The following is a 17,936-nucleotide window of genomic DNA, read 5'->3' as shown; positions in this document are numbered from 1 at the left end:
TACAAGCCCAATAGTAAGGATTCGTGACACTGAACGCTGCTTGAGATGCTGCCCCTTTGACACTATTATTCTTATGCTAAATTACAATGTTAAAGGAAGTTGAAGTACGTTGCATCTAAAAGGCTGTCTTTCCGCATCCTCATCTTACTTTGAGCAACTTATTTCAATAAGAAGGTCAGATTTTATGGGCTTCCTCGTAAAACGTGTGGGGTTGGTTCCAGCGTCCTTTATAGTCTCGTTTGCGATCGTCACATATGGTGAGTACAAAAAATAGTATCGACTACATCGTACCAGCTTTTGACAAAGCGGGTATGACTCGCGGCGACAAATTCTCCATAAAGCACATATCTGAACAAAAGTAACCTCTCATACAAGTTATGTTCAACAAGCTTCCCTTAACACTCAAGCTGGAAGATAAACAACCCGGTTCTCTCAAAACGAAGGAGGATGCCATACGTCAGCTTTCAGCATTGTTTTCATCTTAAAAAATATAAAATTTTATTATGCAAAGCACGTGCCTCTAAACTCTGCTGGAGACGTCGTTCCTTTGACAAATGTGAACTGACGTTTGATAACAGCGCAGTTAGTTTTAAGTCTGTGACACTGGAAAAGGAAACGTCCTTCTACATATCCTTATTCTTGAGCAATCCAATGTAAAGAAGGTTTTCATCATTTTCCGTCACGAAATGAATTGTACACTCTTAGCCTCTGTCTTGAACATTCTCTCGCTGGTGATCGTCACATCTGATGACTGACGAAAACTACAATACTCAAATCACTGTAAAAGTTGGCAAAGCTATCAGTTATAAATTTTGATGACATCTCATTGAGGAAAAGAGATTTTTACCTCATGCAAAGAGCAATAAGCTTCCTTTGGCGCTGAAGCCGGAAAATAAGCAATGCGTTACTCTCAAATTAAGCGGAAGAAGTTTTCATGTGTTATCCGTCAGCACTTCGTCATTTATTAGAGAAAGATGCATATTTTATTCTGCATCGCTGCCTCCATTTCTAAGAGTCTGCTGAATTTTCAAAAAAAGAAACAAGACTAGCCATAATCATGATAAGTTAAGGATGGAACTGTGGCTATGAGATGGGCATAAAGGTCAGCACAAATTGCCAAAAAAGGGTTAGCTACCATAACTCTTGGTCCCAAGGCTCATTAGCCAGTTTCTTAATGCCAGCAGCTCTGTCTGTTTCAAAATTTACAAGATAATTCAAAGATAATTATAACATGTATGGAAAAGCGCATGCCCAACAAATCAGGAAACCCCAAGATTGTTTCAAGAAACATTAGGACTTAACGTTGTACACGACAGGGTCATTAAATTAGCCTTTCTTGGCAAATAATTTGCCATTATAAGGCGGAAACTATTTGTTTCTTAACCCAGGTCATTTGTTATAAAGGGGTTGCACATTGTGACATTAATTTGCCGTTGGTCTCGAAAGCTTGTCGTCAGCTGTCATTTTTCTTTTTTTGAAGGCTCGACGTGTGATCAACCAACCTCTCCTCATGGCTCAACTATCATTCATCCCACTCAGCGAGAAAAGTACCAAAACGGCCAAGTAATTCTCTTTGGCTGTAAACAGGGTTTTTATCTGGATGGAATGCCAATTATAACATGCAATGGGAAGAAATGGACACAGACACAATTTCGATGTCTGGGTATGACGCAATTAAATTCTCTTTAGAATAAAACAAAACGTTCTATAACTAAAGATCGGCATTGTTTAGTGGTTCTGCATTTCACAGTAACATTCGGTGATTCATGCATAAATGTTCGCATGTCAAACTTTTCAATTCCAGAGTGTAGCTTTGTAGAAATGTCATAGATAATCACTATGGACACAAGGAGAGTTCCAAAATGACGATGAAAGAAGTTAAGTTCCTATTTTGTCACCACCTATGGAATAATGAAAAGATATAACGCTTTATGCTTAACACAAGATAGTTTTTTATTGTAAATTTATGACAAACACTGAAGACAGTTTAATCAAAAGTATTATTTCCCTTCCTCCACCTAAAAATTCTAATGCTTCATTTAGGGTTTTGTCCGGAGGTGCGTAGCATTTTAAATGGTAAAGTATCTCATGTGACCCCACAAGTTGGCAAGGCTGCCATAGAATTTCGCTGTGCTAATATCAGTTTCCAGCTGATCGGCAGGAAAAGGCTGGAGTGCATAGGTGGACGATGGAATGGAAAGTTACCCTATTGTCATAGTAAGTTATCAAAACGATCGTAAAACTAATTAACTTGCATTAAAATTGCATAAAAACTTTGACAACTACTTGACATAAAACTGATTAAAACTGCTTATAATACAGCGTTTTTGCTCTTTTTTATCATTTACTAGAATTCGAATATGCGTAAAATTGACTTGGAATAAATCTATTTTTCTTCTACAGAGTTGCCGTCGTGTGTTCGTCTGCAAAGTCCAGCTAACGGCATAGTACATGGCAATGACAATAGCCATAGTGCAGAAGCAAAATTCACATGTTTTACAGGCTACGATCTATTTGGGGCTTCAACATTAATATGCAACAGGGGCGTTTGGAGTTCCCGTGTTCCAACTTGTAAAGGTCAGTCGTCTTATTTCCCATAATCTGTTGACCTCTTTATAAATGGCCTCTTCCAAATCTTCAGCACTAAACTTTCCGGTTCTTTTATCCTTCTGATGCGCCATTTGCATCTGAGGGCCGAACAGGTTTAATGTTCATGTTGTAAATCATTGTTCAATGTTTATTTCTCAGCTTACTGCACGAAGATTAGGGATCTGCCAAATGGACACGTGTTTGGCACAAGCTTCTCCCATGGACAAGTGGTTTCTTTTAACTGCAAACATGGCTACGAGTTGGTTGGAGATCGCAGCCTTCGTTGTATTAATGGAGGATGGAATTCTTCTGTCCCGCAATGTAAAGGTTAGTAATTCCTCGACATCCCAGGAAAAATTTTTTACAAACATATTGTGGCTTATTAACTGAGAGCAGCATATTCTTACGATATGAGAGGGTTTGTCAAAAAAGTACAGAAACTCCGTCTACTTTTATTTTGGTTCTATTTACCTCTTTTATATTTGTTGCCACTACGTATACTGCGAAGACCGAGAAATACATCGGAATCAGTACAGGAGAATACTTTCCATTCAGTTAGGTCACTTAGAATGATTTCTTTCTTCATGTACTCACAGAGTTCCTTTATTCACGTTATCCGATCTTTTAACTTTTGTCCAATTGCCACGCTAACTAACACGCTCCCCAAGATTAAGGGCCCTCATTCCAAAAAGCGCTCTAATATAAAACATGTATATATATAGTTAGCTTAAAACGAATCCTTCATCCATACATTTTTACCTGGAGAAAATGGCTACTGGCATTTGGCAGAATCTTAACCATTTTTCTCATTTAAAATAGATAATTAGGATAAAAGCATGAGCTTTGTTGCTACACTCTCATTGGTTCTGTCTCTGCGTATTTTATCATATCATTCCAAATGATTGCAATTTCAAACGAAAACAACCCCAATTTGCATCTAATACATATTTTCATTATTCTTTTATATCAATGAAGCATTATAACGCATGGCTAGCTTAATCTTGAAAAAGGGGCAAATATAATCGCAGTTTGTTTATGAACATTGCTCTTTGTTTTTTCTAGTTATGCAATGTGCAAAACCCTCCATTCCGAGTAATTCACGAATCATATATCCACGAACAGATCAAGTGAGATACACACACGGTACAACTCTTTATCTGGCCTGTAATCAGGGTCATCTTTTGGCGGGATCGCCAATAATGGTGTGTAACTATACCACGTGGCTGAAAAGAGAATTCAAGTGCATCGGTATGTTTTCTCCAGTTAAAAAAAGGCTATTTTCATGTGACCCGTTTCACCTCGCTAACGCAATCCTGACTTGTGGTTTACGCGAACTGGTCCGGAAAAAGCTTTATGGCCCCACACTTGCGCGACTCTGTTGCATTTTCCGAGGAAATAGTGTATAAAAGGGGACGTAAACTTGCAACAAACGTTCTCCCTGAATTGTGATTTAATTGCTCTGATCCGAAAGAAAACGAGATCTTTTTTATTGTAAGCTCTTTTTTGTGGTCTTTCATTGTGCTCCTTTTCTTACTTAAGTAAGAGCCGGTACACGCTAGCGAAGCGAACTCAACTATTTTCCAATTTTTCGCGAAGCAAAAATTGGCAAAAAATTTTTTAAAATTTTGGCGGCGGCCGCATCAAAGTCACATCATTTGACCACCACCACTGATTAATACATACATCAATCACAAACGCAACCCATCTCGCTCTTAGAAGAAACGAAAAAAAAAACCCTTGCGCAAATTATTACGCAAGAGTGGATCTTTTTACTACCTGTTCTTAGCGTTTCGATTGCCAATTGCGCTTTGTGCGCTGTCGTCGATACCTGAGACGGAAGGGGTATTTCTCGAGTGATGGCCACCACGGTACGAATCAAAGAAATGTAAATAGCAGCGTCGCTCAAGCTCTTTGTCTCCCACGAAGGTAAACGGGTCAGATGGACCAGGAAAGAATTGTTTAGTCCTTCCTTGGCGTGCACCAAACTGGACTAGCGGCGGACCAAAGTCTTTTATCCAAATATGCCTAACGTAACATAACAGTTTCATGATAAAAAACATGATTATTAGTTTTACCAAAGTTTGGAAGCCTTGGAGGCAGGGCATCGGTTACTTTAAATATTGGCGAAATTTTTGAACTGGGGGTTAATCTTACTTTACGCTACTTGCTGACACATTTTTTTTACTTACACCAGCAAAAATAGCTCTAGCGCTGGCTCGTCGAGTACACACTCTTTCTTATCTCTGTAATTGAGTCTTATTTACGTTTAAACGTGATTTCAACAATTTGAGAACTTGGCAGTCAAGTAATAAAATAATTATTGACTAATTTAAGACGGTCCGAACGGGAAATATTTGACTCTCATTAAGCTCGTCATGATAGGTAAGTACATTTTCTTGAAAACATGTTTTATATTATAAATTTATGAAGAAAAAATAAGTAAACTTTTGTTACACCGTCGCTTTGATAGCTTCCTGTCCCATCCTTGGACCAATAAGGAACGGAGTCATCACATATGTAACACGGAAGGGTGGTGGTGAAGCTGAAATAAAGTGCCATGCTAATTATACGTTATTCGGATCCTCAAGATTGAGCTGCATAAATGGAGAATGGAGCAGTAGTATTCCTTCGTGTAAAGGTATATCTCATACATGTGATTACCATCAGTCGAGAAGTAAGAAAAAAATATAAACCTTCACGGCCTCCACCTGGCCTTCCCCTCATATCGTGCCAATTGTATATGTAGTCTTCCTTGCAATATAAAAGATCCGATTCTCTCACAGGTAATTTCTATTCTTAAAGCTTCCTGCAATGGGAGAAAGATAGACGATGACTTCTGTCACAAAAAAACTGTCTTTTACCTGTCAAAAAAATTACGTTGTAGAGGGAGCGCGAACGGCTACATGTTTAAACGGCCAGTGGAGTGCTAAGAGGCCAATTTGCCATGATAAATGCAAGATCCTGCATGTTGTTCAAAGGTCTTAGTTTCCTTAGTTTCATGATACTAAGCTTGAAACGTAACATAGATAGCACTTAGAAATAATTCTTTCTTTCATTCTTTCTCAATAAACTGAGAAAGAAACTAGTTATTTAGAGAACACAGTTTTCCCAATGACCTATAAATATCATAGTTCTTTTCCAGTTCTTAGAAAATATCTTGATTGCTCACTGCCGAATGGTAACTAGTAAAATAACAATATTCTACTTGTAAATGTACGTTTAAAAAGCAAAGAGCGATTTAATGATTGCCTTTAAAATTAGTAATTCTCTCCTGTTTGACTCCGTAGCATCATGTGCTAGGCCCAGCATACCTGTGAATGGCAAAATAGTGGGAAATATCTTCAGTCATGGAAAATCTGTATTGTTTTACTGTTCGTTTGGCTATGCAAAAGTTGGCGCCCGTTCTATTATGTGCGATGATGGTAAATGGGATAAGCCGTCTCCAGTCTGCAAAGGTTAGATATATGTTTTTTCGCAACTACATTCAGGATGAGTTAAGTAACGTTTGCTTTACGATTAATTATAGGCATTTGCTCAACGCCAAGCGATCCACGAAACGGAAAATTAGGTCAAAAGGTATCCCTCGACAAACGTTTCCTTGACGGAGATGAAGCAACATTCTCCTGCAACCGCGGGTATGACTTGATTGGTAAAAAGAAACTTCGCTGTGTTGGAAAAGTATGGGATTTTAGAGAGCCTGAATGTAAAGGTGAGAATGTTCCAGCTCTTTTGAATAAAAGGTATCCCTTGAGAAATATTTTTGCTTAAATGACTGGTGACTGCTTGAATTAATAGCTTTTTAGTTTTCCTTTCCCGCCCCCTTCCCTTCTCCCTCTTAAGAACAGTTCTGATTATAAAACACAAGCCAATCAATGTATCTTCAAGAACAGAAAAATCGTCGTAGGGGTTGAAGGGAAATTGTTCTTTATGCAAAAATCGAGAATGAGGTGCCAGGAAAACGGACAATAGAGTGCTCCAAAGCCAAAATGCATCCATTCACGTGAGTAGTTCATTCGGAATTAACTATGATATACTTAACTATGATTGGTCGTCAAATGAACCGCTGAAAGAAATAAATCGCGGTCATTGGTGAGTTTATACATCGAATTAACTTTGATGTACTTAATTTTTTTTTGAATTCGCAAGTCACAATCACGATTCATGCAAATATTTCGGTTTAGCGAAAAGATGGCGGAACAATCTGAAAGCATGCAGCCGGAAAAGAGTGAAAAGGAGTTACTGGGAAGCTAAATTTTCTCGATCTGAGATATTTTATCTTCTAAATGTTAAGATCATATTCCATATGCGACAACAGCGGTCACCCAATGGGGTATGGCGGAGGGACCGCTAAATACTGGTTCCACTTAATAGGACTCAAACGCGATAAGAAAACGCACTCTGTCCTTACGGGAATAAGTAGAAAGTTTAACTATAATGCGTTGAAGAAATTTGATAAACATGAAATAAATTTGAGTTGAGAGATTATTTTTTTGCTTTTCTATTCATTCATTGGATTTGTGTTTGTTGTTGTTTTTCGGAAGTTGCGGATTGTGGCTCCTTGCAAAAGCCAGATCATGGGGATATAATAGAGCAAGTAGCGTTTACCTATGGAAATAGAATAGTATTCGACTGCACAGAGACAGGTTACGAGATGAAAGGGTCAAGAGTAAGGACATGCCAAAGGGACGGAACATGGAGTGGCTCTCCTACAACATGCGAAAGTACGTAAGATTTCAATTAAAAAGTTAAAAAAAATCCCAAGTTGATCAACTTTAATATTTCAATAATAGCATTTGCTTGCTATAGAATTGTAACCTTACCAATTTGACTGCCTGACAGACGGACGAACTGATTGCCTGACTGACGGATTGATTGACTGGTCAAAAGATTAATTGATTGATAGACTGACCAATTGATCTTTGCAGTTGTTCAGTGTGGAGATCCTGGGACACCCCAAAATGGAAAACAGATGGTAACCAAAGGTTTCGTGTATGGTGGGTCTGTGGAATTTAAATGTAACAGAGGTTACACTCTGGTAGGGAAGCACATCACTTACTGTCGAACGAACAAACAATGGACTGCTGCTGTTCCGCAATGTCGAGGTTAGAGTTACTTCATGACATTACTAAACAGACTTACTTTCTCGCCCTTTCCTACACACCCAACCCTGGTAATAATCACGGGAAAGATTAAAAGCTTAAATCCTCAACTATAAAATTCTGGACGGAGAAAACCCTCTCTGAGGAAGGTTTTTTTAATTCTAAATGTGTTCATTATATAATTACCTTGAATCAAACAAATCCAGACTCTTTCTCAGATCTTCAACGAAGCATTCTAATGGCATCCCTTAAAAAAAAAATTCAATATGTCATGTACTTTAAATAGTTAACTGAAACGAAAAATAAGAGTCCTTAACGCGCCACATGTTGGATTAAAAAGGACCATAACTTGGGACACTTGACGGATCAAGCGACGATTAATTACATGCTGCCGATTACAACTGTAGCGTCTTTCTTGCGTAATTGAGTTCTCTCACTGATTTTATATTTTTCCAAACAGCTTCTTGCCAAGATCCTGGCATTCTTTTACATGGTCATAAGATTGGCAACAATTTTAGTCACGGCCAAAAAGTATCATATTCATGTAATAGCAATTACGTCTTGGAGGGTGCGCAAACGAGCACATGTTCAGACGGCCGGTGGAGTAACAAGATGCCGAGTTGCCGCGGTAAGTTTTGATTGACTTTCTTAACAAGCCACAAACGTTTTTTTAATCAACACATCGATATCAAATTAGGTCAGTAGCTATACGGGTTCCACAACAAATTAGAGAAATACTCTTTTGACCCCAAGTGCTCCAAACAGGAGACTAATGACCTTTTTCTACCCAAAGACCTTTCTCTACTGAACTAATTAAAAAACCTATGCAACTAAGCAGGAAAATCGTGGCACCTACGTCACCGTCCATAGGACGATGAACCTTGAATCAAAATCAGTATACAACTGCTCTCGGGCCTATTCACAGTGAATGTAGGGTTGCTACGTTAACTTCCGGCATTGGAGAAGGGACTCAAAGTGATGATCGGAAATTTGTATGATACCATTATCAAAGCAATAAATAGGAATGTTTTGGTTGCTTTGATGCATCATACAATATATTTTTGTAAAGAGGAAACCGCACTAAGTATCCCTATAAAATCATTTATGAGTAAATTACCATATTCAAAAAAGGAGCTTAACTAACTTTAAAGTAGCCATTTCAGCTATAGTTTCTACTGTATTCCAACTAATGTCACGATTTACAGAGAAGTTCTCCAGTGCACTATAGTATGTCTTCATTTTCAAAATATTAGTTTCTTACATTTGTATATTCATTACATTAAAGTATAACGATGATGATAAACAGGTAAATTCCTATTAATTCGAAACTGCTTTGACTCCATAGCACCATGTGCCAAACCTGCTGCACCTCCAAACGGAGGATTGCGGGGCAGAGATTTTAGACATGGACAATCTGTAAAGTTCATTTGTCGTTCTGGCTATCAAAGAGTCGGTACTTCCCCGATCACATGCAATGATGGAAAATGGAACAAACCATTTCCAGTCTGCAAAGGTTAGGATAGCTTGATTCTTGTGTTCGCCAAAACTAAATTGCAATCTTAAGTTAAGAACTGTAATATCTGCTCATAGTTGCTGTGTTCTCGTGTTTGCAAAAACTAAATTGCACTGTTAAGATAATAACTGCAATTCTTCTGCGATTAACAAGGCATTTGTCACACACCAAGAAATCCGAATAAAGGGAAATTGCACAAGAAATTTCTTGCCGGCCCTTTCCTCGACGGAGATGTAGCAACGTTCTCTTGCGACAATGGTTATGACTTGATTGGTAATAGGAGAATTCGTTGCGTTGAAAAAGTATGGAAACCCAGCGTACCTCAATGTAAAGGTGAGCATCTCTAGTATATAATTATGCTGATAGTTAAGCAGTCATGATTCATCAGAGAGACTAACTGAAAAAAATGGTTCGCATGATGTTAAATTACAAGTTTAATAGCTTAAGATAAGGAACACGTCAAGGCACCCATTAAACTGGTTAAGAATTTAGAAATTTTTTGTGCATTTTTAAAACATAAAAAAAAATATATTGTATATAAAATGATATTTCTCCACTCTCACCTCATCCACGAAAAAGACGCGAAACCCAAAGATTCTTTATTTCAACCTTAAAAAGGCAATCTATAATAACCGTCAGGTCTAAGTTTCTAATAATAAGACATCTTCCTCACATATTACTAACATTTTTTCTCACAATGTGTATTTAGTTAGTAGCTAGAGACGAAGATTCACATTGTTTTGACTTCTTATTTGCAGCTCGTTGCAGATTTTCAGGAAAACCTCTTAAAGGTTATGTTATTAAAGGCCCACTAGTTATAGGAGAAATGATTAAGCATGGCGAAAAGATCACTTACGACTGCTTTGCCTCTTACACCATGGAGGGAAGTAGTACTCAGGAATGCGACAATGGTCGATGGACAAGTGGTGTTCCTAAATGCAAAGGTCTGTGACGATTTATCTAAGAACAAGTATTTCGCGAGCACTTAAGGGACTTTGTTAGCTACAAAACACTTAGAAGCTCTTATTGCAACCGAATACTAACTTTCAAAAATACCAACGATATTTTAAGGAAATCTTTGGGAAAGTTGCAAAATGGCAAAACCTATAAACATAACAGATAAACGATGCTGTCACTCATGTTCTACTACATTTTGACGTTTTCTGTGATCTGTTAGTATACAGACCCACGGCAACATGGAATCTTTTTTGTTTTTTTTTAATGATAAAAAATGCAAATCGTTGCTGATGGTGACGTTATCTGTGCGTATATTCTCCAACATATTTGAAGTAGGAACCATAAAGATGTATAATGATTGCATACGAGACCTATCCCTTAGTCGAGGTACCCATCTCTCTGAATCACATGCATAAAGGATTTGTTCCCATTGTACACATGAAACATGACATGAGTCAACTGATGATAAGGAACCTCCAGCCTGTCACCGACCAGTGAAAATGATATTGATCTCTTAATTTGTCTTTCATTTGGCTAACTACTGTAGCTTCATGTGTGCGTCCCGGGAGTATACGCAACGGACGAGTATCTGGTAAAGATTTTGGCCATGGAAAAACTGTTAGCTATCGATGTGATGGAAATTATGCCCTTGAGGGGCGAAGCACATTGACGTGCGACGATGGAAGGTGGAACCCTAACCCTCCAGTGTGCAGAGGTTAGTCAGAAGGAAAATAGTCGTTAATAGTTACACATTTAACAATTAGAAGCCTCCAAATACCAGTTAGTACAGAAGCAGAAAGAGGAAAATCATCGTTAGTAGCTACACATTTGGCAAATAGCAGCCTTCGAATACTCATTGCTACGGGAGCACAGACGGGGCAGATATCATTGTAAAAAAAAATATATATATATATATATATATATATATATATATTCGCCAGCCGGGAGGTCCCTATTGGGAAAAACTGTGCCCTCTGAGGGCAAATTAAAGAGAGAGGCTTCACTGAAACATTTTCATTTGCGTAGTGATAAAGGTGATCTAAAAGGCTTCCAGTCAAACTTTTAAATATTATTTGTACAAGTATCTGTCACAATCTGACACCTGTCAATTAGGGAGCGCGTAAGAAAAAAAAGCGTATGTACACTTAGAAAAACAACGAAACTAGTTTGGTAAGGACGGTCACGGCAATGTTTTCTTCAAAAACAGTCAATGATCGTACGGAATGTATTATTCACTCTCATCAACGATTAATTGATGTACGAAGATTAACCTCCTCTCAGTAAGTAAATGGTAAGGAAATCAATCGTAAGTAAATTCAAATTTTTTTATTTTGAAGTTGTTAGAATTTGCTCGTTTGTTTGCTGCAATAGCGTGTGTAAATCTGGTCTTTCCTTCACAAAAGCTAAATTCGAATGAGCCACTTCAACGAGACACAAGGGGATTTGATGCAGCTTTTTCTCATTTAATCCCTTCGGCTTTTGTGGTGCAATTTACCGTACAAATATCCCAATTGAACAGACTTGGAAAGACCCACCGAAAGCGCATTTGAAAACTTCGATGGCCCTTTCACTGCGAACAAACTGTTTGAGAGAATTCAGATCTTAAATGAATGAAAGCTCCATCGATTAATTCAATTGTAACCAAATATCTCACGTTTTAAATTTTTAAGTACTTTTTGTTAAGGACTGAAATTTATTTTAGACGGTTTAATGACACTTTAGCGTAATATACAAATTCATTTCGAAACCAATATTTTTCAGTCAACCAAAGTGATTTGAGAGAGAGAAAAGAGAGGATTAATAAGTTATTTAAATGAGATGTCTTTATGATGGTAACGAAGGTAGTGTTGTACTCAGGGACTCACGAAAGTGTTACTGTGCCCGTGAGCAGAGATAGGAAAATACTGACCGTGCTAAGAACCCATCAGATTGCAGGATTCGTTCCCGTGCACTCTGAGAAATAAACAACAACTGATATTCTCCTGTTGCAACCCATGTGACTGTTCTTTAGACGGTACATCCAATACATGCACAGATTAACTGAAAATATTTATCACTGGTTCAAACAAGCAACCGAGCTTTGAAATTCTTATTCTTTTAGCATCGTGCAAAGATCCAGGATCACCTGCTAATGGCAAAAGACAGCAACAGGGCTTACGCCACAACTCTTGGGTATCGTTTTCCTGTGAAAAAAATTTTCAGCTTGAGGGCGAAACACAGATTCAGTGCAACGATGGCACTTGGAGAGACAATCTCCCGAAATGCGTTGGTGAGAAAATGTTTGGAAATGTTTCTTTTTTAACTCCAGTTTATAGAAAGAAACCGTTGTAGTGTAATGACATTTTTCTTTCATAGCTTAGGATTAATGTCTCTGTCCTATTTTTTCCTCTCCAATGTGCTTCCCTGTTTTTCCTATCTCTCTTATTTAATATAGCCGTGTGTCCAGATCCAGGTCATCTAACTAACGGCATACGCCGTGGCACAAATTTCAAGAATGGTAGTACAGTCACTTTTAAGTGCAACGAAAACCACGACTTAATAGGAAACGACACAATCCGGTGTGAGGACAAAGTTTGGAGCGGTGACGTCCCAATATGTAAAGGTGCGATGCAATGTGAGATGTTTTGAGAGGTGACTTAACATACCCATATGAATCATTCGTAACGTACTTCGCATGACAGATGAGTTAAACACAAGAGTATTTTTATACTTGTGGGGCAGTGATACAACATTCCGATAAATATGGTAATGATAGTTTTTTCCTTTTCTAAATTTTGCATTGCAAAGACAAACGTTTTTAAATAATAAATATTTCAATGGTACAGTAGAAGGGACAATCTGCAGAAAAAGACATTTTTAGGGCTAAAGCTTGACAGTATGCTGGAGAAATACTGAGCGAAATAATGTTCAAGCATGGCTAGCAGCCTAGGAAAATTACAGTAGTCTTCAAAATGAAACCAGAATGCGCTCATTTCCCTTTTTAGAAAAAAATAAGATGAAAGACCACGACGCTATTGGTTTTTAGAAAGGAGCTCATATCCATGCTATTTTTTAAACACTAAGTGTTTTTCTATTAGTAGTTTTAGCCTTTTCGTTTTTGGTATTTTTTTTATCATAATAATAGTTTTAAGCTCAACGGTTCAGTTTTTCATCATCGATATTTGTTCAAGGCCTAAGGTTTTACAACTAATGCGGCTTCCCTGAAAAAAAAACAAAAAAACATAGCAATTATATCATAAGAACGGAACTACCGTAAAACATACTTCATTTTAGCGGTATTTACACCTGTATGCAAATATGCTCTCAAAAACTGTTCCCAACGTATTTTTGATTCGTCCACCACCAATTTCAAAGAAATTTGGGAGGCTAAATAATTACTGAAAAAAAATGGTTCGCGTGATGTTAAATTACAAGTTTGATAACTAATATAAGGAACACGTCAAGGCACCATTAAACTGGTTAAGAATTTAGAAGTTTTAGTACATTTTTTTAAAACGTACAAAAAATATTGTATTAAAATGATATTACTCCACTCTCACCTCATCCACGAAAAAGACGCGAACACCAAAGTTTCTTTGTTTCAACCTTGAAAAGGCAATCTATAATAACCATCAGGTCCAAGTTTCTAATAATAAGACATCTCTCCCACATGTCACTAACATTTTTTCTCAAAATGTGTATTTAGTTAGTAGTAAGAGACAAGGAGTTACATTTTTTTGACCTCTTATTTGCAGCTCGTTGCAGATTTTCGGGAAAACTTCGTGACGGTTATGTCTTTAAACGCCCACTGGTTATAGGAGAAATGATTAAGCATGGCGAAAAAATCACTTACGACTGCTTCGCCTCTTACACCATGGAGGGAAGTAGTACTCAGGAATGTGACAATGGTCGATGGACAAGTGATGTTCCTAAATGCAAAGGTCTGTGACGATTTATCTAAGAACAAGTATTCGGTGAGCACTTAAGAGACTTTGTTAGCTACAAAACACTTAAAAGCTCATCTTGCAACAGAATGCTTACTTTCTAAAATGTCAACGATATTTTATCGTTGGAAATCTTTGGGAAAGTCGCAAAATGGCAAAACTTATAAACATAACAGATAAACGATGCTGTCACTCATGTTCTACTACAATTTGACATTTTCTGTGATCTATTACTATACAGACCCACGGCAACATGGAATCTTTTTTGTTTTTTTTAATGATAAAAAATGCAAATCGTTGCTGATGGTGACGTTATCGGTGCGTCTATTCTCCAACATATTTGAAGTAAGAACCAATAAGGTGTATAGAGATTGCATATGTGACCCATCCCTTACTTGAGGTAGCCACCTCTCTGAATCACATGCATAAAGGATTTGTTCCCATTATACACATGAAACATGACGTGAGTCAACTGATGATAGGGAACCTCCAGCCTGTCAGCGACCAGTGAAAATGATATTGATCTCTTCGTATGTCTTTCATTTGGCTAACTACTGTAGCTTCATGTGTGCGTCCCTGGAGTATACGCAACGGACGAGTATCTGGTAAAGACTTTGGCCATGGAAAAACTGTTAGCTATCGATGCGATGGAAATTATACCCTTGAGGGGCGAAGCACATTGACGTGCGACGATGGAAAATGGAACCCTAACCCTCCAGTGTGCAGAGGTTAGTCAGAAGGAAAATCGTCGTTAATAGTTACACATTTAACAATTAGAAGCCTCCGAATACCCGTTAGTACAGAAGCAGAAAGAGGAAAATCATTGTTAGTAGCTACAAATTTGGCAAATAGCAGCCTTCGAATACTCATTGCTACGGGAGCACAGACGGGGCAGATATCAATGCAAAAAAGCTGGAGCAGAAATTGGAGCAGAAACAGTTGTTCATCTCAATTTTGTCTTTTGTTTCGTAGCATCGTGTAGTGACCCTGGATATATTGATCGTGGAAACCGAAGTGGTAGAGACTTCTCTCACGGGAAAGTAGTCACATATGAATGTACTAATCAGACCTACAGTTTAGTGGGAAATCCTCGATTGACATGCCTCGACGGCAAATGGGATTCAGTTCGTCCAAGTTGCCAAAGTGAGTAGAATACTTTACAATAGTATATATTTGGCAATTTTTGTTATTGCGGAAGATAATTACGGATTCTTAATCCTTTGCACAACCCCGCTATTTCCGTGATTGTATCAGTTACAAAACATAAATACGTACTACATAATAACGTAGGCTCTATATTTGGTTGTTGCCTATCTGGACTTTGCGCCGTGCGCCGTTATAGGTTATAAAATGCAGGTTGTTTACAAAGAATTAACACGTGATAGGGTGAAGTCCAACGAAGCTAAAAGCGAATATGATTGGTAGAAAGCGTCTAAGCACGTGAGAATAACTAACAACGGCATTCAAATTCTTTTGTTTCTTTTTTCAGTGGGGTAGCAGTTCGACATAAAATTTAAGTTATTTACTGGAAAATGGGATATTTGAGAAAGTCTAATTCACAGTGACAAGTAAACACGAAACTGTTTTGGGAAAATACCGTTTAAACACAAAATGTAATTCATGGAGAACTGTTTCAAAGCAAAGAAACAGATATTTCACATTGCAGTCGATATTTTCAACGTTCGCCAAAAGAGCAATGACAAGGCAAAAACAAGATTATCGGTCAAATATGCTTTATGCAAATACACTTATTACCCAAGTCGGCAAAACTAGGCCTTCCAAATCAAACGCTCTACTGATAATTTCGTATTAGCTGACGGCCTGTGCGTCGTTAGCGAAGGAACGGTACACAAAACACGTTTTTAACCTTAACAAATCATAGCGGCGAACTCCTTACGAAGGATATGCACCCGTACACTGGGTAGATGAGCTCACAGTTCTTTGGAGTGTCTCTCATTGGTATAAGCACAAGCAGGCCCCAATGCTGTGATCTCCTAATGCGGCAATCTGCTAGGTGCGAGATACATACCTAATGCAATAATCTGATTGATGCGAGCAACATACCAATTGATACATAGTGTTCTCTTTTTATAAAAAAGAAATAGTTTGAAAGAAGCTTACTAACTCGCCCTAATTTGGCGTCATCAAGCTATGTAGAGCGATAACGTGGCACAGGAATAATCCATCGCCATTTAGGTAAATACTTGACAGTATCACTTTAATTCAATTCTCATTAGTCCTTCGCCTCATCCAATAGTTTGTCCGGATTATAACGTTTGATTTTTTTGATTGCGGTCTTACGTATATGTTAAGACTTGGTTTAACTCCTTCGTCAACTAAATTTTCTTTCATTGATTATCACCTAATGTTCTTTGCTCGTCAATGCCTATATAATAATCTGCCTGATTGTTCTTGTATTTATTCAAATGCTTATTTTTTTAAAGGTTTATGCAACAAACCAGGAATACTCAAAAACGGAAGAGTTATTGGAAGAAATTACAGCGACGGTTCTGTGATCAAGTTTGAATGCAATAAAGGCTACGAGGTACGAGGCTCACCCTTTTCAACCTGCAGAAGAGGTGCATGGGAAGGTCAATTTCCAGAGTGCGAAAGTAAGTTTAAGCGTGGCGTAAATAATAAAGATAATTTCGACATATGAACATAACTACTGCCACTCACTTAGACCCTCTTTTCAGAATGATCAATTCGTTTCAGTTGAAGCGATTGCAAAATAGAAAATAAAGAAAATGAATCCAAATATATTGAAATTTCGGTTTTACCAACTGAGTTAACAGTGTAAATTGGCCTAACGAAGGGCTAACGCTCGAAAAGTCAGCTTTAGAAACTCTTTAGGCTGGCCAATTTACATTGCCAACTCAGTTGATACAACCAAATTATCTTATCTTTTTATACTCCCCAGACACAGCATCACAGTTTCTTGAGAAACTTTCCCCTCAATTCATTTACAGGATCAGTTTTTTTTTTTAATCAGAGGTTCTAGGGTCTATGGTTCCTGTAAATAGCCCGAGCTGGTTAAATATGTTATTGAGATTGTATATAGAGTAGTTCTGCTCAAATTCGTCGTAACGCGCATTTTAATTTTTCTTAAGTTATTTAATTGATTGTCAACTGTTGTTCCTCAGTATGTGTCCAGGTTGGAGAAATATTTTGGGGACTTTGGGCCTGGAACAAGGGTGCAAACAACTACTACCGAGTTAATATCACAAGAATAACCCCGACACGTGTCGACTTCGCATTAGTTTATAACAGGGAGCGCAAGCGCAGTTACCCAAGGACTGATGAGGTGCTTATCATAGATAAAGTGCCATCAATAGGGGACGTACCACCTAATTCGCCAGTAATAGCCAATCAGTTCAGTGACAGAAAGCGGTACCGAACTGGTAATACGACTGGCCCTTTTGATGATTCTTCTGTGTACGTAAGGTTTGACGATGGTGAAGAAAAAGTGGTTTCCCTGAGAAGAGTTCGCTTAGTTTCTCGTCCACTCTTTTGTTCAGATGTTAATTAAATGAAACATAATGGACTGCTAAATTTTTGAGAATAGAACAGATACATGAAGTGTTTCCTTCTTGGAAAAAGTAAAAAATAAAAGAAGCCAGTAGCCTGTGTAAGTTGCGGTTGAGATGTATCAAAATAAGTTATTTACAATACTTGTTTTTTTTTTTTGAATAGCTCTATACGTATGATCAAGAATTTATTAAAATTGTATTTTAAGAGATTTAAATAAAGTGAGTTAATCTTTTATTAACTTACTAATTAGACAGAAACTTGCTTTTTTTACATTTCCATTATTAGTTGTTCAACCTTATGCAAAATAAAATCTTCAAGACTGAA

The 17,936-nt window shown here is 37.7% G+C and overlaps 1 protein-coding gene across 1 annotated transcript; it reads left to right on the top strand.

Annotated features, from left to right (window-relative positions):
• LOC131772923 (sushi, von Willebrand factor type A, EGF and pentraxin domain-containing protein 1-like) lies at positions 1 to 17,936 on the top strand. Its single transcript, XM_066166104.1, has 23 exons — positions 1 to 257; positions 1,481 to 1,663; positions 2,044 to 2,217; positions 2,404 to 2,577; positions 2,749 to 2,916; positions 3,652 to 3,837; positions 5,060 to 5,227; positions 5,877 to 6,044; positions 6,116 to 6,298; positions 7,131 to 7,310; positions 7,515 to 7,691; positions 8,149 to 8,316; positions 9,034 to 9,201; positions 9,355 to 9,534; positions 9,960 to 10,145; positions 10,706 to 10,873; positions 12,260 to 12,427; positions 12,593 to 12,760; positions 13,893 to 14,078; positions 14,642 to 14,809; positions 15,054 to 15,224; positions 16,526 to 16,693; positions 17,225 to 17,936. The coding sequence occupies exons 1-23, from the start codon at positions 185 to 187 to the stop codon at positions 17,608 to 17,610; spliced, it is 4,119 nt and encodes a 1,372-aa protein (XP_066022201.1). The 5' UTR covers positions 1 to 184; the 3' UTR covers positions 17,611 to 17,936.

Source organism: Pocillopora verrucosa, chromosome 4, assembly GCF_036669915.1.
Source record: "Pocillopora verrucosa isolate sample1 chromosome 4, ASM3666991v2, whole genome shotgun sequence".
In the NCBI taxonomy this organism is placed as follows: Eukaryota; Metazoa; Cnidaria; class Anthozoa; order Scleractinia; family Pocilloporidae; genus Pocillopora; species Pocillopora verrucosa.
Note: the sequence above shows the minus strand (reverse complement) of the source record. Positions and strands in the feature narration are given on the sequence as shown.

Bases quoted from the DNA above. Each gene is read 5' to 3' on its own strand.
- LOC131772923 (XM_066166104.1), top strand. From the start codon at position 185: ATGGGCTTCCTCGTAAAACGTGTGGGGTTGGTTCCAGCGTCCTTTATA. The intron at 2,218-2,403 runs GTAAGTTATCAA...TTTCTTCTACAG, and splicing joins AAAGTTACCCTATTGTCATA to AGTTGCCGTCGTGTGTTCGT. The intron at 2,917-3,651 runs GTTAGTAATTCC...TGTTTTTTCTAG, and splicing joins TTCTGTCCCGCAATGTAAAG to TTATGCAATGTGCAAAACCC.